A 23,614-nucleotide genomic window follows, 5' to 3' on the forward strand; every position below is an offset into this window, starting at 1 on the left:
TATATAATTATAGTTGACATACAATATTATTCAACATCAGCTTCAGAAATACAGTGCGGTGGTCAGGCCTCTACACCAACTATGAAGTGGTCTCCCCAACAGGACATGAGTCCATCTGGCCCCCTAAGAAATATTTACAACATTATTGATTATATTCCTCAGACTGTCCTTTTCTATCCCTGAGGCCATATTGAAATTAGGAAGGATTTTCAACTGCAACGTTTCAGAATGTTTGTTTAGGAATGTCCTCCTTACCCTTGGGTTCTTACATTTACTGTTTATTTAACAGGCCCTCACTTCCTGCTCTCCCTGAGCAGGAAGCAGCTGCTGCACGGCCACGGCGGTGCTCTGGGTCCTTCCAGCTCCAGGCTCTATGATTTCACAGTGCTCTGCAAACTAGGTTCCTCCCCGTGTCTGAATCCATCTGTAGCAGATGGTTTTTAGGGGGCAGAATGTATTGTTTTCAATGTTCAGCGTTTCACTCTAGTGGTGCAGTTGGCAGAGGGACTGCGGCTCATGGAGTTAAAAGTTCCTGTACATACAGGAGAGTACAGGCGGCTTTCAAAGCATTTCACTTCCTGGGGAGGGAATTGAGCATGTATTGCTCCATCAGTGACTATGACAACTTCTGATTGTAAGAAGTCTTTAGTCCCTGAAGAGCTGAAGGAACTCTTTTTAAATAAAGAATTAGTCTAATTAATAATAATAACCTAATTACTATAAAGAGAAAGCATTAGGGACAAAATATGGTTTTAAATTAATGCTGCAGATTACCTTAGATAATAACATTTTAATGGACTAATTTTCATGCATAATGTTTGAGATATGTAGAAAAGACTATGGAGATAGACAGTGTCATGTTTTTAGTAGACTGGCTGGGTGTCTGAGAACCTAAAAGGGTATGGAATTTTGAGATTGGAAAAGCATTACCAATGCATATCTACATTGCTATATTAATTGGTCCCCAAAGATAAGGCTTTAAAAATAAGCTTATCTGATCACACAGGATATAGTCATGGCAGGAAATTTGGAAAATATAGATAAAATAAAAATAACATAAATTACCTCACTACTAATAATATTTGGTGGTGTTTATTCCTGTAGTCTCTCCCTATATATTTACTTTATTTTAATATCCAAAAGGGATCCTTCTGTACATACTATCCTATAATGACTTTTTCCCATGTGTCAGTAGCTTGTGAGTGTTTCTCCCTATTATGTACTAGACCTTATCATTTACAGCATCGCCTATTCCACCATCATAATGCAGCCACCACTACTGTGGACATGTAGAATCTTTTCAAATTTTCACTGTTATAAGTAATGCTGAAGTAAAAATCTTTGTAGTGAAATCCTTGCACACATCCATGATTAGACAATGATTTTTAAAAAATGAAAAAAAAAACCAAACCTCAAATCAGACTCTGTGGCTTCTAAAAATTAGTAATATGGAGGAAGCAGAAATAAAATGTAAATGCACCAGTAAGAGGAGACCGTAAATAGCCACCGCATGGAAAGGAGAGATTGTATGGTCTGTGTTTGAGACAGACCTCTAATTCTGAGTGACATGAAGTCACTCCAAATGTGGTCTTCCGATGGTATCATGCTGTCTTGCAAAGCCCAGCATTATGAGTAATTGTTTAATTTTAGATGGGCCTTTCACATTTCCTGCCCCACCCTGCCCGCCCATGGCTGCATGGCTTTTCCTGTGCCTTGGAGAAGATGTGTGTCTGTGTGCTGGATGGGGAGCAGTGGGTGACCATGTGTCTAATGGAGGAGGCTGCCTCCCGGGGCCATCACAGAGCCATCTAGGGTCTACCATGCTCTGCTGATTAGCTTTCCTCTTCAGCATTTGTCTAATTGATGCTTCACAATTTGATTAGTTCTTACCCCCTTGAGCTTTGCGCATCCACGATGGGAGCCTTTTTACCCTCTGCTATGATTCGTGTTTGCCACTTTCTACTGTTGTTACAGGAACACCTCAAAGCCCTTCCAATTTAAAGTAAACTCTGAATGTCCCAAGTTTATCCAGGAGATTTGTATGTAAGCTTCAGCAACAGTCTTAATGACTACTCGAATGAGGCAGTTCCCATCAATCCTGTGTCAGGTGTGTTTTAGTGTGGGCAAAATCTGAAGAGGGGCTTCAAGAGTTCACCAGTCCTCACCCTTTTGGAGCTCCAGTGGCTAAGCAGCTAGAGCTGCAGGCTGGCCAGACAGGGAGGGGAGAGGAGGCTGTGACAGGAAAAGGCATGTGCAGGGCCACCAGCCTGGGCTGATTTTCTAACGCTCTCTGTCATGATCTACCATCTCCCTTCACCCCAACACACACACCATGCTCACATTCCCCTCTACAGTGGGATTTCTACTGGGCTGGTGCCCCACACATCGGGAATGGCCTCAGTCTCCACGCACCACCAGGTTGTCACAGATAGTGACACACTCGAGCAGTGGCCGTCCATCTCCTCACAAGTGAATCATTGATTTGTTGCTTCCCTGTCTGGTCGGCTAGGGATGGTTTCTGTGAAATGTTGTACCTGTGTCAGCTCAAGTTCTCTATACCCATCATATTTTTTCTCTCACAGCTATTTCTGGAGTGGCTTCTTTGGAAAAAAAAATGTTGGTTCCCTGTGCCTCTGACAAAGAGGGGTTAGAATAACATTTTGAGCACTTTACACATGCTAGGCCTCACACTCAACCTATTACATGATTTGTTTCATTTGCTATTTACAACAGCCTATGAAAACCACCATGATGGCAAATTTATAAAGAAATATTAATTAGAGTGGTTAAGTCGTTTCCACAATATTATATCCTAAGCAGATTCTAGAGCTGGACTGGACTGTGAACCTAGAGCCTGACACTGACTACAGTGAATATACCCTGGTATGCTTCTACAGTAAAATTACTTTCCTGCTTCCAGTTGAATTGTAATCTTCTGTGAGTGACATTGACTTCAGAAAACCACTCTATGAACTCATTAAGTATAGTTCTCAGAAATTTAACTGCTTTCCTAACATTGACTAGAATTTCTGTTTTTTACAAATATCAGAGGGTTCTCTACTACACCTAGAATTCTCCCTCATGGCAGATGAATTATTTTAATTATATATTAAACTCTAAAGGATAAGGTTTTTGGAGTTCTAAAAGATTTCTAATAGGAAATGGACCCAATTTTTTTCCAGATGATTTACAATATTTTAATGACATTGTTCCAAAAACATTCTTGATTTCCTTTATCTATATGGGCTATATTTCATTGTTTCTTAGAATTAATACTCCACTTTAAGACAAGAATGTTCTCCCAGAAAAATTGCAACTAAATAAGAAAAACAATACTTAGAAAATGTGTGAATTAGACGCCGATCTAAAATAGAAAGGGATGAATTTTAGTTGTTACTCATTGCGTTTCTAAAATGGGTTTAGAAGTCACTGTGCATCCCAAGCTCATACATATGAGATAATTGGTTATAATGTCATTACTCCAGGCACAAATTTTCAAAATCAAAAACAGTTTAGCAACAAAGAGGCACTTGAAAAGCTCATTTCTGTTCTGAGAGCCCTTACAGTTCATAGAATTGGTTCCTGCTGAGGGAACAGGTTGAGGTACCATTAGCTGACTCTGGGATCCTCCAGACTTGAGTTCCAGGGACCCCTAAAGTACCTACAAAACCCGTAATCTTACAAAAATTATAAGATATGTTTTTTGTCAGTGATGTGTTTTCATTTTTATATCTTCTACCTTGTATGCATGGGTTCTGAATATTTAGAAGGAGTCCACGAATCATTTCATGTGGCAATTGGAGGCTGAAGTCACTCGTGGTCTGATAACCCATGCATGTACCAAATGATCAGACCCATGCGCAGGAAGTACATAGAAATTGGTAAATGTGGCTAGGCAAGCAATTTCCTTCCTCTTTGAACGTCCTAAGAGTGGTTGAGATATTTCAGGGTGGGGGAGGGATCTAAACCACAAAAACCCTAAATGAATAGTCTCCTTAAGGGAATAACTGAAAACATTCTACACAGGAGGTTGTGTATAATACATATCCACATTTGAAGATGCAGTTTAATGGCTAACTTGAAAATACAAGCATCATTTCAGGTATTTATAAAAATACCTCTAAACTCTAAACACAGTTATGCAAATTAGATGTGCATATTCAAAGTGAGAACATCAATCTTTCTCTTCTTAATTTCTACTCGTTCCCTTAATATGGATTTAATTTTGGCCTCAGATATTTGTGCAGACCGAGTAGATCTTTAGGCTTTCCAAAAGCAGGGCAATCAAATCCTTTAGGGCCAGTGCTTGCCAGTTGCAGTGAGTCACAGCTGGAATGTCCTGTGGTTAACATTTTGCTCTGAAAACAGAATCATAGGGCTCCAACTGGTTACCATGGTAACCAGTGTTTGTGTACTTTTTGAAAAATGAGTGTTCCTGTTTTGTGTGGTAAATTTACGCGGGGATGAATTATAGAGGCGACGTTAGCCATCTGTGTGAATACAAACAAAAAAAAAACACCCTGATTTAATTAAGTGTAAACTTGAGAAGGACATAAAATTGGGGGTTTGGGTTTTTTTTTTGTTTTTTGTACAGAGGTATTGTTCTATACTAATCAACTCATTAATTTATTTGACATTATATTTAAGCATTTTAGTCCATATCTAGTTGATGTTTATTTTTATGCATCATTCTCTCCTTTCCAAAGGCAAAAGGAAATCTAATTGTCATGCATCAGCGCTCCCCCCAAACCCACTCCCTTTGCCCCTGCTCTCCATCCCATTCACAATGTGTTATTTAAGAACCACTGCGATTCAGGGGCTGTCTCCTTCAATGAGGTAATCCCATCCGGAAGGAAGGAAAAAAAAAAAATCCCTTCCAAGTCATGTGAAAATGTCAGGTTTTTAACCTTGCTGAGCTGAAAAGCAAAAATACTCTACTTACTTATGACCTTGAATAGAATCTAAAATATGGTTCCTCCAAATGTCACTAGCTAGTATTTCAAAAGACCCATTAAGCTTAGCGCGACGATGGTTATAAGGAAATCTTACCTTATGCTTTGTTGGGTAAAAATGAAATAATGAAAGGTTTAGTCACCGAACAACAATCCAGAGTTAAGAATGAGCTTTTTGGAGTGGAAAACAGTCGAGTGTTTTCTTGTTTATTATGCCTCTGCTTGGGAACAGTACGTTTATTTTGGTATTAATTAGTTTAGAATTGGAGCTCATACACTGGATTTAATAAAAGTGAAGCTGAGAAAAATACCCTCCAGTGAAGCAGTAATTCAGCAGTAAACAGATTGCAACATGGGCCTCCTCCCCCACATCCACCTCTTACATTAGACGGTGGGGCCTGAGGTCTGAGGCCAGGGGCTTTTGTTGTCATTCCCCCTTCTTTTTTATGTTGCTTTATTCTCTCTCTCATTCTCGCTCCCTCATTTTGGCTTCTGTCAAATATCTAGAATATTAGAAACTTGATTATAAATATACACATTTGAAGCAGCAGTATTCAAAAAAATAAAAAGGAAGCTGAAGTGATAAGCCTAGAATAGTAAATCTCATCCTTATTTATTTGCTTAAAATGCTTAGGCTTAGTACTTAAGAGCGAGTGATGTAATGGGCTTCCGAGTTTCTCTTTTGAATCTCTGCTGACCGTCCTGCCAAATCTCACAGGCATGTATGTCTATCGAACAGTTTTGAGAACTCTGAACGAGACAGGCCAGGATTTATAAACCTGATATTTAGTACGACCATGAACAGGTCCTGCCTGGTCCCCCTTCACAGAATGGCCACACAGGAGCCACAGCCTTTGCTGCCTAAAAGGAACATGCTGACATTTAGGACTGTAAGAACCTGATATGTATCGAATTCTGCAAGTTTCAAGCAATAGTGCAGATGAAAAATCCGATTAAAATTAATGCGGTTGTGGGGAAATCATTTTGTTTATTCTCTGGGGGGTGTATTGGGATCTGCCATGCGCTGGGCAGTGAGGGGAATTCAGAGGTGATCTGGGGTCTAAGAAAACTCATAGCCTGTATGGGAGATCAGACATCCATGCCTATAATAGAAGGTAAGGAAATGTGACCATTCGCACATAGAAGCACAAATAAAGAGCTAAAGGGTTTCAAAGGAAACCTTATGATAATTGGCTGCTCTAGGGATGAGGGAAGGTGCCATGGAGGTGCTTTGTAGAATTTGATTATAAAAGTTTTTCATGCTCAAATCAGTATGTTTCCAGCAGTATTTCATATCTTAACATTTTTTTTTATTTCATAACATTTTAGTAAATAAAAATAATTTGGTCAATTTGGAATTTATTGAATCTAGATTATACATTTTCCCACGGACACATGCAAACACATACACACACATACGCTTGCCTATGTGGACTCTGCAAGAGAATACTCAAGTAACCATGCGTCTCTGATCAGATACCTTCCAGTTTGTTGTCATGGTCAGTTCATACCGAGGGTAACTGGAACAAAATGTTTTAAGTGGACCTTAGGGGATTAAAAGAAAATATAATGGGCTGAGTCATGAGGAAGCCAATCTTTCTGGGTTATCTTTCCTGCTTGAAGAGATATGGCTGAGAAGTTTATTTATTTATTGTTTTAGTTTAGGGATGTGTGTCCGATGAAATCATTAAATGAAGCTGGTAAAGGATGAACAACAGGATGTATAAAACCCTTAGTGGAAAAATAGGCAGAGACCTCAGCAGAAAAGTTCTGAGAGAAGAAATGTAAATGGCCAATAAACATGAAAAAACGTCAACCCCAAAGTAACACAAATTAAGATAATTATAAAAACACACACAAATTTTCACTGTCAGAACCAGTTTTAAAAATTAATAGTCATAGTTGCTAAAGTTCCATTGTACAAAATATTTCTGTAAACTGCCAGTGGGAGAATAAATTGGTATAAACTTTCTGGTGAGAAAATAAATAATATACATGAAATGCCAAAAAAGATTATACTCTTTGATTCATTTCCCTTATAGGAATCTTTTCCTGGGAAAAATTTAAAATAACAAACAAATATTTGAGTTGGCCAAAAAAATTTGAAAATATCCTAAATGAACAACAGAAATGTAATGTAAATTGTGTGTTAGTAGCATCTTATGCCACCATTAAAAATGTTTAAGTGGACTATTTAGTGATGCACTTAGGATAAAAACGGGGAATGCAATGAAATGTGTAGCCCAAACTTACACCCATACACCTACACACATATGTACATACACATATACAAATGAAAACGTGTTGGCAAGAAACAATTCTGGTGTTAACAAAGCATTAATAGTGATTATCTCCAGTGGGATTAATTTTTGTATTTTTGTTTTTCACAGCTTTCTAAAATGTGTTTTTCTATCATTAGTATTTTTTTTAAATTTATATCTTATAATGCTGCTATTTATTGAGCATCTCTTATCCATATATGAACATATAAGAACATCTGAACACACCTCATTCGGCCTACTATTTCCTTATTCTGGGCCTAGACTATACTTTGGAGGAAATTTGCTAGGCTGACATAACACCAAACAGTATCTTGATTTCCAGATTATTGGGTTTAGGAATTATTCCTAAAAAAGTACATAATGTTCTACTTTGAATTCTTAGATTAAATGTCCTGTACTCAACCCACCCCAGTAGATGTAACCTTAACTTTTGAGCCAAGGATCAGCTTTGTTGCATGAGTAGACCTTACTTTTGCCACCTGACAGACCATTCAAAGTTGTTTTTTATTGGAAGGCTTCTCTTTGATTTCAGCTCTATGACGGCACACGGCGGATAGGACGTTACTGTGGAGCAGGCATGCCGCCCTCCGGGAGCACCACGGGCCCCATTCTTCAAGTGCTATTCTATACCGATGGGGCCGGGCACCATGAGAAAGGATTCCAGATGCAGTGGTTCATTCACGGTAAGCCCCGCGCCGAGCCCAGTCACGTTGGGTGGTTGCTATTAGACCAAGAATTGCCTCCTTCCCAATTCTGTGTTTGGAAACAGTGCCATCAACAAACAACGGAAGGTGGGTAGTAATCTGCTGGTAGGTCTTTGAATGTTTACTCAGACATCGGCAGCTCTCAGAGAACGAAGCCTTGTTAGGGAGTCAGAGGAAGTGATGTCAAAGTGGACAAGTAACTGCTTAAGCAGATGCAGTGATAAGCTACCCAAGTGAGAGGAGGGAGCAGAATGAAGCTTCTAGGGGTGAAGGCCTGTACTGGGGTGTGGCAAGCACATTGCCAGGTTGGATGGGGGCCTCTCAGGAGGAGTGCAATAGAATAAGATTTAAGGCTCACCCTGCCATTAAGGAGAGAAGGAATGACAGGGATGGAAGGGAAACAATGAGAGTCAATCAGAGAGAGAAAGCGAAGGGCAGGGATTGGGCTGAGAGGGACACAGGAGCAGAAATCTTAAGCTAGTGATGCTGTAAGCCAGGGCCACATTTTGTACCCACACACGTAAAGGCACATCAGTGCCCACCTGTGGTTCAGCAAGTAGGTAGGATAGTCGTTTCTCTCAAGATGAAAATTCATTTTTAACAGGACTTCTAAAACTTCCAGACTAACCTCCTATGGCCCAGTCTAAAGGGAGAGGGCCCCAGAACAGTGGTTCTCTGCATATGCTCCCCCAAAAGCAGCATCAGCGTCCCCTAGAACTTGTTAGAAATGCAATTCTCGGAGCCCCATCCCAAACCTACAGAATCACAGACTCGGAAGGGAGGCCTAATAATCTGTGTCTTAACTGGTCTCCCTGGTGGTTCAAGTTTGAGAACCACTCTTCTAAAGTGATCCAGACCTGAAAAACAGAGTCCTTGTGAATATTATAGTAGAAGTTCCCACCCACGGTCTTAGGGCTCACTGGTCTCTTTCAATCCATTTGAAAGAGAAGGAGTTGCGATGTCACACCTGGAGCCACACACAGACCTCTAAGCTGTGGCCCCACTGTTGCAATCATTGGTGAGCACAAGGTGAGGGCATGAATGTGTGTCATGGTTGACACTTGAAGGTTGTTAACATCACAGTACGTTTATTGTATGAATCTCAGTGCTATACATAGCTGAATAGCCCTATTATGTATTTAAGAATGTTAGATGTTCTGAGGTTATGAACTAGAGACCAAGTGTATTCCTGTTAAAATATAAGAATGGGGTTTTCAGTGTTTAAAACTATTCAGTGGTTATCCACAGAGCTACTTATAGCTTGAAACACAGATTATGAGTTGTAAATGAGCTATGATAATTAAGCTTGTGGAAGTTCTCAACTGTCCTCTTCATCAAGTAGGTGGATTTGACCTCGGACTGTCAATTTATTGATCTAGTAAATGAAGGGACTGGATTCGTTCAGCTCAGCAATACAGTCTATCTCTAGTATTCTGTGATTCAGAAATGCCGTGAGTCTAAGGAAACTGCAGACAATATGAAAAGACCAAGAAGAAGTGGGAAAATCTTGGGAAATGACCCAGATTTTCAAGGGCCAGGCGTATTTCCCAGAGCAGTGTTTCTTAGACTTTCACGTGCCTATGAATTGCTGGGGATCTTGTTATAATGCAGACTGTGATACAGAGGGGCTGAGGGAGGGCCCATGAATCTGTATTTCTACAAAGCTCGCAGATAATGCTGATGGTGCTACTCTGTAGACAACACTTTAATTATTTTCTGTCAGTTCCATTTGAAATCTGTCTTCATTTGGTGGAATCAAAGACACCCTCTGTCTATTCTCTTTTCCTATTACTATTTCAAAACTTTCCCCCAATTGCTGAAAACTTGCTAAGCTTGGAACCAGAGTTATGCAACAACATTTTGCCAGCTAAGACCAGAATTGGGGAAAAAAAAAAAATTTAACTCCGTGATGCCCACTACATATAAATTATACATGGGAAGAACCTTCTGGAAGGGGATGATAAGTGTTCTAGATCTGTGCAAAATTAACTATCATATACTATAGTTATGCAGTGCCACAAGAATGCAGAGCTTATACTCTGTGTCTGAATTAGGTCTTTAACTTGAGATGATAGCCTGAGAAGAGAGGCCGACGAAATAGACGAGAGTCAGCGAAGAGGTTCCGGTAGGACAGGTTCCCCTACTTCTTACTCACTGGAGGTAGGCTGAAGACATAAACCTGATTTCTCAGTTATCCCTAGTTCGTTGCACACATATGAAGTAACCATTTTGGGCCAGGTACTGTGCAAGGGCTGGGGACCCTGTGTGTGATTCCTGCCTGCAGGCCTCGTACCTACTGTCATAGAGCTTACAGGTGATTGGGAGAAGAGGCCGTCAAGCCAAAAGCACACAAATAAATATAAATAAGTGCCACGGAACACATAAAAGGAGATTTGAGCTGGACAGGAGGTCGGAGAAGTCCTGCATGAAAATGAGCCCTTTAAAATCAAAGAATATGCAGGCGTTATGTAGACCAATAGGGGAAGGAAAAGGATTCCAAGTAGACAAAGTCCCTGTGGAGGGAGCATGCGGGGTGAAGGAGCCAAAAATCAGGCGTGGCAGAGTGGCTGGAGGTCAGAGTCGGGGGAGCAGTGCTGAGCTAAGTGGCATCAGGTCACATACAGTTAGGGACTTGGGCAGGGTGGTGGGGGGGGCGGGCACACTTCCTCTTACCTGTAAGTCCGTCAGATTTCACAGAAATGAATTTTGAGTAGGATCTTGAAGAAGCGAAGCAACATGGCATCTTGTGAGATTCAGAATATAAAATCAAATACAAATGAAAAAATACAAAACAAACTCATACAAAATAAATGTAAAACTTAGTCTCAATTTTCAAATGTAACAGTAATATTCTTGAATGTGTGTTTGTGTGCGCCCACAAATGTGTGCACGTGTACGTAATTCCAAAGGATGTCTCTGCACAGCCTCCCCCAGCCTCTATCTCAGAATCAGGTTCAAGGGCCAAGGCCCAGGACACCCACCTGACACTTCATTTCCCGAGCATTGCTGCTGAGGAAGCATCCACTTCATTTGCTCTGTCAATTCCTTCATAAACCCATTTACAAAATGTGTCTCTTTGTTGACTGCACAAATCTTCTTTTTTCTTTGAGAAAATGCATCTACAATCGGGCTTTCTTTGTGGGCCCGTTTTTAAAGCGGAACTGCAGACATGAGATTAAACCACACTGCCCTCTGCCTTTATGCCGCCCATCAAAGACAGACCCACCCTGGAAAGAAAGAAATGGCCGCTGCTGCCCTGCCTGGCTAAACTGTTCCCAGTATTGAGTGCTGACTGCATTGTCCAGAGGCTGAATTCAGCCTCGGGGGCCTCCGTCTGGGTTGCTGAAGGGCATATAGAACTTTCTGCGGGAGCTGTGTGAATAGGGGCCTCCTAGCCAGCTGTGCACACCCCTCGCCTCTTACTCTACCCTCTCCCCGAGGCCCACCTTCCCTGGGTAATGGAATCCAGCAGACAAACAAGGTCAAGGAGCTTTGTGCGCCAAAGTGACATTTGCAAAGGGAGAGAACCCCCTCAGCTGGGAATTGCAGGGGAAGGGCTAAGTGGCCTGTGATCAGGAGGTGATGTCATCCTGGATTTTCACAAAGGAAAGTGCTGCCTTTTCTTTGGGGAGATAGATGACATCAGCCTCTCGGATGGGGGCTGGTTTCATTGTATCTTCATTTTAGCTGTGAATGAGATTTCTTAAGCCTGAAGGTTTTCAGAAATTGGCTCAGGAGAATATTTAAAACAATTTTTATCAAGGCCTTCCATGGCTGACTGGGTTTGAGCATAAGCCAGTGCCTTCTCAACTATCTCGGGGCATGCGACGCTGTTGCAAATGGCTTTTAGAAACTATATTTTTAGAGCCCTGGCAAAGAACCTCCGTGAGGTCAGCAATATTTCTCTTAAACCTTCCCTCTGATTCTCTTTCCCTCACTTGGACTTTTCAATAGTCTTTGTTTGTTGTTGGCCTTTCAGGGGAAATCCTTCTAATTTGTAATTTCTATTCCTTTTGAGACCTATAGTGTGTGTGCTGGGGTTTCTGGGAGGTTTACCCTTTGAGGACAAAGGTTTTGTCTTTTGTAATTCATGATCCTTTTGCCTTCTATGTGAACGCTGGGTAATCACCCTTAGGGTGTGAGTGAGGGTGAATTAACTGGGCTCTATGAGGAGATCTCCCGGGCCTACCTTCCAAAGAACAGACAGTTTGCACTGTGCATCACGTCTTAGTAATTTACACATAGCCTCTGTAAGCAGGTGTTTACTGAGCACATGTTTTCCGTTCAGTCGTTTGTCCAACCAGCACATATTGATTCACTAACCAGGTTCTGGGCATGGTGTTTAGAATACAGAGTTTATTAGTTTGCTCACGCAGCCATAACAAAATACCTCAGACTGGGTGGCTAAATTTACTTCTCTCTATTGTGGAGGCTGGAAGGCTGAGATGAAGGTGTCGCAGGTTTGGTTTCTCCAGAGGCCTCACTGGTTGGCTTGCCGCTGGTGGCTTTCTCGCGGTGTCCTCACAGGGCCTTTTCTGTGTGAGTGTGTATCCCAGGGTCTCTTCCTGTGTCCAGATCTCATCTTCATATAAGGACACCAATCAGATTGACAGGGGGGCCTCATTTTGACTTAATCACCTCTATAATAGCCCTATGTCTAAATAGTGACAGTCTGAGGTACTGGGGGTTAGTTAGGGTTTCAAGAGGTCCTTCAGGCAGCTGAATACTGGAGCTGAGTTTTTTTTGTTTTTGTTTTTAGGTTTATTTTTTTTTTAGTTGAAGATTTTATTGAGGAATTGGGGAAGGGGAACAGTGTTGGGGAATTGGGGAAGGGGAACAGCCAAGTTGTTGTCCTTCAATCTTAGTTGTGGAGGGCACAGCTAGCTCAGCTCCAAGTCCAGTCGCCATCTGGCCGCCCATCAGTAGCTCGTGGCCATCAGCTCAAGGTGCTGTGTTCAATCTTAGTTGCGGGTGGGCATAGCCCACCATCCCATGCGGAAGTCGAACTGGAAACCTTGTTGCTAAGAGCGCACGCTCTAACCAGTGAGCCATCCGGCCGCCCGTTGGCATTGAGCTGAGTTTTAATGGATGAGCAAGAATCGACCAGTCAGACAAATATCCCGAGAGGGGAAGACATTTTTAAGTAGAAGTAGGGAGCCTTGCATCAGCTACAGCATTTATCAACCCCAAGGGGGTGGAAACTGGTTTTGGGGAGGGTGAAAAAAATCTTAGGCCTCATGTATAAAGTGCATACATATACATATACCTATATCTATATATATGGTACATCTGTGATATTAAAATTTTATGGGGGAGAATTTGGGAAAAACAATATCTGAAAAGGCTCCTTAGAGAGGCAATAATGAACCCAACATGGCTGAGAAACACGGAGCTAAAGGGAGTGATAGAAGCTGAGGCAGGAAACGGTGTCAGAGACCAGTTGCTATGAGCCATTGCAAGAACATGGCTATTATTTCTTGTCCATCCTGAGCCTTGCTTCCACATGGTGCAAAGAATCACAGCTATCTCAAGGTATGATGCTCACAACGAAAGTGATTTTTTATGAATTGTGGTTTGCAAAGATCCCAGGGCGTGCTCACAAGGACGGGAGGAAGTGAATCACATGTCTGGTCCTAATCTCAGACGGGGACATTTTTCTCTGCTGGTGATGAATTGCTTTCATATTGTCATTTCCTGCTACGTGCTGATATAATGTCACAGAGAGAAATGGTACAACACCTCTCCCAGTCTGCCTCTAAAGTGACCTCCTTTATGATCAAGAATGCATCCTTCAGCTCAGTAAGTCTGGAGGCAACCTCATGGTATATAGACAAATGGACATAGACTCCTGGGATAGTTTTATTATGTAGTGTTTTGTTATATCACATAGTGTTTATTGTTTTATTACATAGTATGATAAAAGATAAAGAAATGCTGTTCAGTTTGGGTAGACATTTAGGTAAAATAGAAACTTTTAAGAGACAGTTTTAAGTTAAAACTCATTTCCCTACATGCTGACCAGGCTTTCTTTCACATGCACTTATGCTATATCCTGCCCTGCTATTCCAGCTACTTCAGCCTGTTTGGTATTTTGAACTTTTATCTTGGGGATACTCGTAGCAAGTTTTCTAGCATGGAGAATGAAAATGAATGCAGTCTTAGTGAGAACCGAAGCCCCGATGTCTGCATGATGATACTCTGTCTGATTTTTATTTATGGCAAATTCTCACATGTCTGCTTTGCAAAGAAGTTCTTAATGGACGATGCTCATATTTAAAAATCTGTTCATAAATTCACTCACATTGGTAAAACTGGGATAATGATTTACTAAGAAAATCACGCACCCTTTTTGCCTTGGCTTCAGAAACTTCCCAGCAAGGTCCGAGTAATCAGGGGCTTATGCAGACATTTCAGAATGAGTGGAAAAGCTACGAGATCATGGCATTATTTGCCTCCTTGACGACAGCAGAAAATATTCATACACACACTTGACCTTCACGTAATGTTGGTTTTGAGTCTTGTAACTAGTAAGGGCATTTTAGTAGTCTTGCCTCCCAATTCCCATGTCATTTGAAAAACTTGCAGTTCTATTTCCACTGCTTCTCTTTGAAACAGTTATAAAAAGAAAAAAAGAAAACAAACCCTCAAACAACCACGACCTTCCCAAATCATATATTGCACAATTTGTAATCAACCTTGAGATTTGGGCCAAAGGACGGCCTTTCTTGAATCTTCTATTTGTGTTCTGGGTCCTTAGCAACAACATCCCTGATAGATATTGCACATACTTTCCAGGGGATTCCACACTTTTTCGTACAACATGAAAAAAAGAAACCACACTTTTTTTTTCCATAGTTTCAAATTTTGTAGCAGCCCAAAATGACTAAAACCACATAGAACGAACATGATGTTGAGTGAAAAAACACTAATTTTTGTCCCCAGAGGTTCCCCTTTTCTGAGTATTTACTTAAATATGGCCATAGTCGTCTCTAACGTTACGTATCCAAGGACTTGTTTGATATGTGTGCCACTGCGTAGTCAGAGGAAGTAATGTGAGCCTCCCATGGCACTGACTCACAAAACAAAGAATGATAGTAGAAACATTCTAGAAGGTTTAATAGAGTTTTATATTCTCTCTATAAGTAATGACATTAATTTACTTTGTCCCTGACATTTTCTCCTTCTGGTTACTTCTGGTTATACTTACAGACTCATCACAAGCTAAAAAATATTGATTTTGCTACCTATACATAATTTTAAATTTATTTTAAGACATTAATTATGATAAAAATAAACCATGTTGCCATATAAGGAGTGAATGAAAATATGATTTAAGTGCTTAGTGCATTGATTGAATTGACCTCTTGTTTATTATTACTGGACCAAGTAGTTATTTAAAAAATGTTAATGTTGTCATTTAAAAATGACGTTATCATTTAAAAAAATGTTGCTGTTATCATTTTTTAAATGTTGATGTCATCATTTTAAAAATGACACTTGACATATTTAAAAAAATGACACCATATGCCGAGCGCTTTGGTTAGTGCTTCAAAAATTTTATCTCATGTCTCCTCCCAATAATTCCCTGAAATAAGCATGACCATCCCCATATATGGATAAGAAAACTGAGGAAGGAGCTTAGAGAAGTTAAGTCATTTTCTCAAACTCACAAATCCAGTAAGTTAGAGATGGAATTGTGATACAAAACCAAGTGTGTGGTGCCTGAGTTTTAATAGCTGCACTCTGTCTGAAACAAATAATTTTTCCCTATAACTTTTCATTGCAAAATTCATTACAGGATACTGTAATGCAGAGAAGGTTAGAACTCCTAGTAGGTAATTTTGTAAGTAACTTCCCACTGAGGAAAATGGATATTTTTTAATGAATGTATGCAGTTTTCCCCCAAATAAATAATGTTCTGGTTCCAAGGTATTCCCACTAAACTACACAATTCATCCTTTCTTCAAGTTCAAGTACCAGTAACAGGGGGGAAGCGCATTGCTTAGCAAACAACTAGTTCAAAATAGTTGATAGTTGATAGTTGAGCTCTGGCACAGCATCTGCTTTGTTACTTAGCTGTACAGTGCTCATCTTTTGGAGTGGCTGCGTGTGACTAATGGACTCATAGGCTTCTGAGCTGGGATAGAGCACAGAGGTCACTGAATCTGTTACCACGGTTTAGTTACGCAAACTAGTGTACAAGAGGAGTTATAATAATGTGAAGCGTGAAAGGATAATTGCCCCCCAAATAGATTGGTTTGACTGGAGGTAATCAGTGAAGGATGAGGTGGAGCACTTGAGGATTTGATTAATTTAGGAGCCCAGCCAGAGAGTTTTGCCTCCTCTAAGCTAAGGACTGTGGCTGGCTGGATGCCCGTAGCATTTACCCTGCAAGGGGCCCATCCATACCCCCTGGTATTATAATCACAGAAAACAATCTCATGGCTCGGGTTTGGAGGGTCAGCAGACATCACGACCATCGGCGTGGTGCTGCCCATGTTGGTCCTCTTGTCGATGTCCTCACTGTGGAGGAAAGGTTGGGAGAAGGGGAAGATGAGCAAAGGAATTTGGGGTGGGTGAGTGATGCAGAGCCCGGAGGGAGGGGCTGGTGAGCTTTTCCCTGCAAAAGTGCCATGTACCAAAGTAATTAAATTGAAAGAAAGCAGAATTAGAATGAAAGATTATAAATAGAAATAGGAGTTTTGAAGCTTGAAATTGCATAAAGAGAACACATTTCCTCTGTTTTTTGCTGTGTTTGGGGGATTTCATCAAGTAATGTTAGGCATGACTGCTTATATTAGGGGAAATTAGTCCAGTTGCCTTGTTCTCATTTCATTTCCTTGGAAGATATTTTTATACTACTTTCATATGTTTTGTTCTGAAATCTTCAATATTTCAAAAATGTCTAAGAGAGATGGATTGATTGATTTCTCCTAAATTGTAAGCAAAGAATTTCTACTGGGAAACCATTTGTAATTTGGTGGGAATGAGTAGATTGGAAGGTAAAGATATAGCTAATCAAAATGAAAAGATGACAAGATTGGCTATACTTCTCTGGATCAAAATGAAAGATTTTTATCCTTTCGTATACAGGAAATTAAAATTTATATTATGTGGAAAATCCTAAAGTATGGCTACACTGGGTTCACTTCTCTTTAATGGTGTACTAATGTGAAATACTTCAATATTCAGGTTCAGGACATCACAGGGGGTTAGATAGCTATGATAACCTTAGCTTTGAATATTCATATGACATCTTATATAGTAATTTAAAAGTCCTTTTGTAACTATGGACAACATTGATTTTTTTGAACTCCTTGTATCTATTTTCCAAGTCATTAACTTCATGTTGTGGCCTTATAACCCCCCTTTTTTTGTCCTTATCGCTGAAAATAGATAACTCTACTCCGTATCCATGGCTGTATGGAAATCAGTCAGACAAATGATTATCAGAACTTCTGGGGCTGGGATGAAGTCCTTATGGAAGATGAAACTTTCTAAACCCTTACTGACTCCTCAGTGCTAAAAATCATTATTGTTAGTTCTTGAGTTTGCATATTTCTTCCTAATGTCACACCTAACTCTAAGTTTGTCTCTAGTTTTCTCAACAGTAGAATTTGCTGAGTCTGAACATCAGTGTCCCCTGAGAATTCACATGTTGAAACCTAATTGCTAAAGTGATGGTGTTAGGAAGGGGGGCCTTTGGGAGGGGATTAGGTCTTGAGGGTGGAGTCCTCATTACTGGGATCAGTGCCCTCAGAAAAGAGGCACCAGAAGCTCCCTCACCCCCTTGTACCGCGTGAGTCTGTGACCCAGAGGGACCTTCACCCACCCACAAACAAACAAACAATACATTTCCTTGTTTTAAGCCACCCAATTTGTGTTCTTTTGTTAGAGCAGCCCAAACACACTAAAACGGGTGATCTTCTGTCTTATCTGTGACCAACCATCATCTAAACGCCAATGTGATAAATGGGCAATACTCAGTACAAGAAGGGTTAAGGGGAACTTACAACCCCTACTCCTTCAAATGTTGCACTCAGAGCTGCTATCATTCTTTGCCTGCCTTCGAGTTTGGCCACCTCGCTTTTCAGGAAAAGAATGGAGGTGTATTAGCTTCCTAGGGCTGATATAACAAAATGCCTCAAAATGCGTGGCTTAAAACAATAGAAATGTATTCTGTCACAGTTTGGGAGGGTAGAAGTCCCCAAATCCAGGTGTCAGCAGGGCTATCCATCCGGGGTCTCTAGGGAAGAATCCTTCCTGACTTCTAGCTTCTGTTGGTTGCTGCAGTCCTTGACTTTCCTTGACTTATAGATGTGTAACTCCAATCTCTGTCTCCATCTTCATATGGCCTTCTTCCTTCTGTGTGTCTGTGTCCAAACTTCCCTCTCCTTATAAGGACACCAATTGTATTGAATGTCAGTCCCCCTCTGACCCAGTATGACCTCCTCTTAACTTGATAGACTCTGCAACGGGCTCCAGGTGGACATGATCTCAACTCAATACAGGAGTTTCTGCCGCTTTTGAAAACTTTCTCCTCTCCTGGAGTCACCGTGCTTTGTCTTTTCTTCTTCCTTTTTCTTCAGAAGCTTACGTTCCTAAGTCTTTATATCACTTGATTTTCTTCTCTGATTTCATCTCATTGATTGTTCCAGCTTGTGTCTGTGTCCTCACGGAATAACTACTAATCCACAAAATCCTCCAGAAACTTAATCTGCAAATCCTTACAATCATATGACTTCTGGGGCTCTATCATTGGCTGTGTCTTCAGAGAAAAGGATCTGATTTTAATTTTCTTTCTTTGTAGGATAGATACCTACATAGATACTATCATTTGCCTTTCGCCTATGTCTCAGGAGAGTGGCCTACACTTTTAGGCTGTTGGGGAATTAACTGGTAAAATCAAACCAGGAATTGTTGACTTCTGGTGGTTCTTATACCTGCCACAGTCGCCTTTGGATGGCTTTGACCATTTTATGGAGCTCACATTTCTGTCCACCCTCACCCCCCACCCCCAACCTGAAAGTTTCTGTTCAAAATCACCTTAATTATGTGATTTGCATATCTCATAGATGTGTCAGAATTGAGGCCTGTGTGCTCTAGAAAATATTACGACATTACCTTTGGTTGGATCTTCCCCAAATCCTGGGCTCTTAGTTGCTATTTCACGTCATACCTGCCCCACCAGAAGTGCCTTTCTTGGTAGCTTCTCCCTGTGACTCCACGCCCTTCACATGTGTTGCCTTTCAGAGGGAGATTGGTCTAACCAGTGAGGCACCCCTCAAGGTACAGAAGAAGGGAAAGTTTTTATTTTTAAACTGTAGAAAAACTAGTAAAGTATAACTCAATCATTTTAATGATGCATGTGAGCACCATCATTCAGAGTGTTTAAAATTTATTCTTTTACTCTTCTTTGGCTTATCAAGTTCTTTTCAACATTGACAGCTAATGTCTCAGGCGTTTTCCTCAGGCATTAGAGAATAAGGACGTGAAGATGTCCTCTTAGGGCCCGTTCTCTATTCCTGTTCTTCCAGCCCTTGTGGGCCATGTCAGTTCCAAGCTGGCAGCCCTCCCAGTGCTAATGGTTTATGGAACATAGTTTCAGGAAAATGAAATGCCAAGTGTAAAGAGCTGACTGCATTTGAGTAATCATAGGGAAATACAGAATGTGTCTTTAAAACTCAGTGCCTCTGATTCCATTTAGCTGTTTCATTGCCTTTTGCTAATAAAAGTTTGCTTTTATTAAGGCTCTTCCATTTAAAAACAACAACCCAAAACAACAACCCAAAACCTTGAAGATAGAACATATATACCAAGTCTGACAATTACTGTAAGTTTGCGAACTCATCCTAGAGAAAGTGCTGCATACCTCATTTCTGAATTATCACTATGGTCACCTTTGAAGTACTCCCCTTGGGAAGCTATGCACCAACGCCAGCACCTAGTCCACCCTTCAAAGCAATTTTGGAAATCTTTTTCTGATGACAACATCAGAGCTGTTGTCTTATTACCCTTGCTGTCCTGAATGTCATCAAAATGTCTTCCTTTCAATATTTCCTTTATATTCAGGTAAAGAAAGAATCTGGGGGCCAGATCAGATGAGTAGGGAGGGTGTTCCAATACAGTTATTTGTTGACTGGCTAAAACTCCCTCACAGACAGTGCTGTCTGGTGAGCTGGTGCATTGTTGAGATGCAAGAGCCATGAAAAGTTCGGGTCATCTAACTTTTTCACACAGCCTTTTCAGCACTTCCAGATAGTAAACTTGATTAACCGTTTGTCCAGTTGGTACAAATTCATAATGAATAATCCCTCTCATACCTAAAAAGGTTAGCAACATCCTTGCAACAAGTTCGCAAACTTATTTGTCTGACCTCGTAGATTATGCCTAATTAAAAAAAATTTTTTTTAACTCCTTGCTGTTTTAGACCACAATGCAACTGTTAGCTAAGTCCTTCTGTGAGAAAGATTTAAAATACGTATCTTCATAAGTAAACAGGTTTAGCAACAGTTTAAAGTCTTCCTTGTTATGAGTTCAGTAAATCAACATGCTTCCTGCTGATAAGGTAAGCTCTTCCTTTCAGCTTGTAACTGGGAGTTTGGAGGAAAATAGAATCAAATAGATTATCAGTTACCAGTGCTGAAAGTTTTGTAAAGATTAATTAAAACTGAACAACATATGATTCTCTTCAGGACATTATTTATTCCAGTTCGTCTGATGTCTAATGACGTTAATATATTAGATTTTGTCAGATTTGCCTCAAATTAAATGGAAAAGGTTTTTGCTTTATTTGTTTTTTTCAGGTTGCCATGGTGACTTTTTGTTCTCAGTAGCTGGACAGAACAGTAATGAGGGCTGTGTTTAGCACTGCCATTCCAGTGCCTTAGGGCTGGAGTGCCCAGCAGGGCATGGTGGAAAGAACACAGAAGTGGGAATTGGGGGGAGGGGTTGGCCCCAGATCTGCTGTTCACTATGTGAGCTCCAAGTCCAGCAGCCTTCTTGAGCCTCAGTTTGCTTCTCTCTAAAGTGGGCCTGACATGCTCCTTCTTGCCTACCTCATAGAGTAGTTATGAATTTCAAATAAGATAATGTGCTTATTAAAAACACTATGAAAACCTGCGAACTGCCATACACATATGAGCTATATTGTAGCTTAATGAACAACTGATTTCTTACCTCTTCTCAGCTATTCATGATGGTTTTTCAGCTGGTGGCAATTTCTTTTCCAACTCCAAATCTTTCTCTCATCTTATCCTATGTCTGGATAAACTCTTGTTAAATTACAACGTGCAGAATGTATGGAGTGATTATCGTATGAAAGACACTTAACTGAAAACCTCACTTAGGTTATTTCATTTAATCTGGGTAACAACCCTATGAGGTTAAATACTCTCTGTTACAGGTGAAGAAATTCAGCATTAGAAAGGTTAAATTATTTAACCTTTCCAAGGAGTAACCCAGCCAGGGTTAGAACCTGTTTTGTCTTACGTCACAGCCTATGCTTTACTCGATATGTTAGTGTATTTCCAAAAGTTTTGCATCCTAACATGCAAATTCTGCAACTCTGAAATCATGTTATCTCCTCCATGAAAATCTCCTCTTTCCAATTGGGTGCAAAGAGCCACTATCTCTAACTCTATTTCTTCTGAATCTGTGTCTGTCGGAACTCTATCATCACTCATTGCCCACTCCTTAGTTACTGTTTTTATCATGTAATCATTATCTTTATGTAGACCCCTGAAATTCTTTCCTAAGTCATTGTCCTCTGTCTTACATTACTGGAGCCTAGTAATAGAAAAATGTCTCTATTTCTTCTATATTTTATTATTCATTCAGCCAGACAGCTAGCATGATGATGATGACGATATTGGAAGTCTAAACATCACCTCCTACTTTATTTCCTGATAGCTGTCGATTGATATAACCTCTTTCATCTCCAGCCTTGTCTGTCTTCCATCTTTCTTTCCTACCCCTCTGGCTCCCTGGTCACCTGATATCACAGACGTGACTGATAATGACGTGACTATTTTAAAATTATCGAACAGCCTGTTAAACGGTGTGTTTTCTCAGTAGTTTCATTTGTTTTCATCTTTGCTGACATGTCTGTACCATTATTTTTACTCTAAATGAAATGTAGACACCTGAGATTTCCCAGGGGCCTTGTTGCTTCCATTTCCAAAATGGGCAGATGGATTTATGAACAGGTTTTCTTCTGTGACTCCTTCAGGAGAAACTATACTTTGACAAGAGATTGTCAATTCCTAAACCCCACACAAAGGGAAATACTGCAGTGGACACAACATTTTCTCCCCTTCCTGGCCCAAAATGAATTTAGATTTAATAGGAAAGTAAAATGAGGAACTTGTTTTTGTAGAAAGGTTTTAGTATTAGACATCATCAACACTGATAACGGCTACACAGGTAAACCAGCTTACCAAAAAAGTTTTTTGAATTCTATAATCTTTATTAAAAATAAACAAAAACTAACCTTGTCTCTATCACAGGGGATGCAGAAATAGTAAATCAAATAAATGAACAGCTTTGCTGCCCAAAATTGTTGATGAGGCAGAATTAAATTGTTTAGCTTTTGATTCATTTTAGCATGTAGAACACATTTCTCTTCTTCAGAATTACAAACAATAGGAATCTTGGATTATCTTGGTGTTTCTTTTGACTGTACAGGGGTTGGCAAACTGTGGCTCACAAGCCGCATGCGGCTCTTTGGGTACGTACATGAGGCTCTGAAGTAAAATTGAAAATGAAAATAAAACTATCATAGTTTCATTTATAACATTTTTAAAGGATATTATTCACATAATGGTGATTTCATTTGTTTATGTCTCTCAAATAATTTTTAAATTGTTGTGAGGGACAGGATTGGCTCTTCTGTCTCAAAAGTTTGTCGTCCCCTGGTATAGTATGTGTTGATATAGATTCTAAATCACTTACCTATATTGTAACTGATGCCCTTTTCTACAGCTAATTAATTGGAAAACAATGCATACATACAATTCAAAAGACTCACATTTTTAAAAAAATTCTATTTATTATGAATTATATTTGTTTGCTTTCATTTAAAAGTGAACTCGGTGTGAATTTATAATTTTTAAAATTTTTATTCATAATTATACAATTCCAAATTCATGTTCTAATGTTTTACTGTTAGCCTAATAATAACTTGAATTTATGAAACAAAGTATCTAATAATTGATTACATAATTAATTTTTTTTGGTAATAGAAATTTTGCTAATTTTGTTGTGAATTTGTTTTCCCTTGTCACTAAAACACAGCATAGGAAAAATAGACATCATTTTTGTTTTCAGTTTTTCAAATATATATTTTGACATATTTTCTTTTGCCTGATACCAAGTACACATTTGTCAAATTATCCCAAAGTCTAGGAAAAAGTGATGTTACCTAAGAGAGTGAGGGATAACTGGTTCAATGCTGATCGAAATCTCTCATCTGTGGACCAGAAATTTGTGCCAAAAGACAATCATGCTAACTTTGTGCTACCCAAACTAACAAATTTAAAAATATCTTTTAGTTATGCAATGCGATGATTTATTTGTTCTTCTTTGTTACAACCAATTAACATGTAAAGGATAAAACAATTCACTGAGTTTTTTTCAAATCAAAACTTATTGACATTACTCTTTGCAAACTGAAGGA

The 23,614-nt window shown here is 39.8% G+C and overlaps 1 protein-coding gene across 1 annotated transcript in view; it reads left to right on the forward strand.

Moving 5' to 3' along the window:
- The window catches only part of CUBN (cubilin), a 256,725-nt gene that overhangs the window by 85,375 nt on the left and 147,736 nt on the right, over nt 1-23,614 (forward strand). Inside the window, exon 28 of the mRNA XM_019662920.1 lies at nt 7,767-7,917. Coding sequence (XP_019518465.1) covers nt 7,767-7,917 — 151 coding nt within the window. The remainder of the gene's footprint in view (nt 1-7,766; nt 7,918-23,614) is intronic.

The sequence above is a fragment of the Hipposideros armiger genome, unplaced genomic scaffold (genome assembly GCF_001890085.2).
Source record: "Hipposideros armiger isolate ML-2016 unplaced genomic scaffold, ASM189008v1 scaffold_383, whole genome shotgun sequence".
NCBI lineage: Eukaryota > Metazoa > Chordata > Mammalia > Chiroptera > Hipposideridae > Hipposideros > Hipposideros armiger.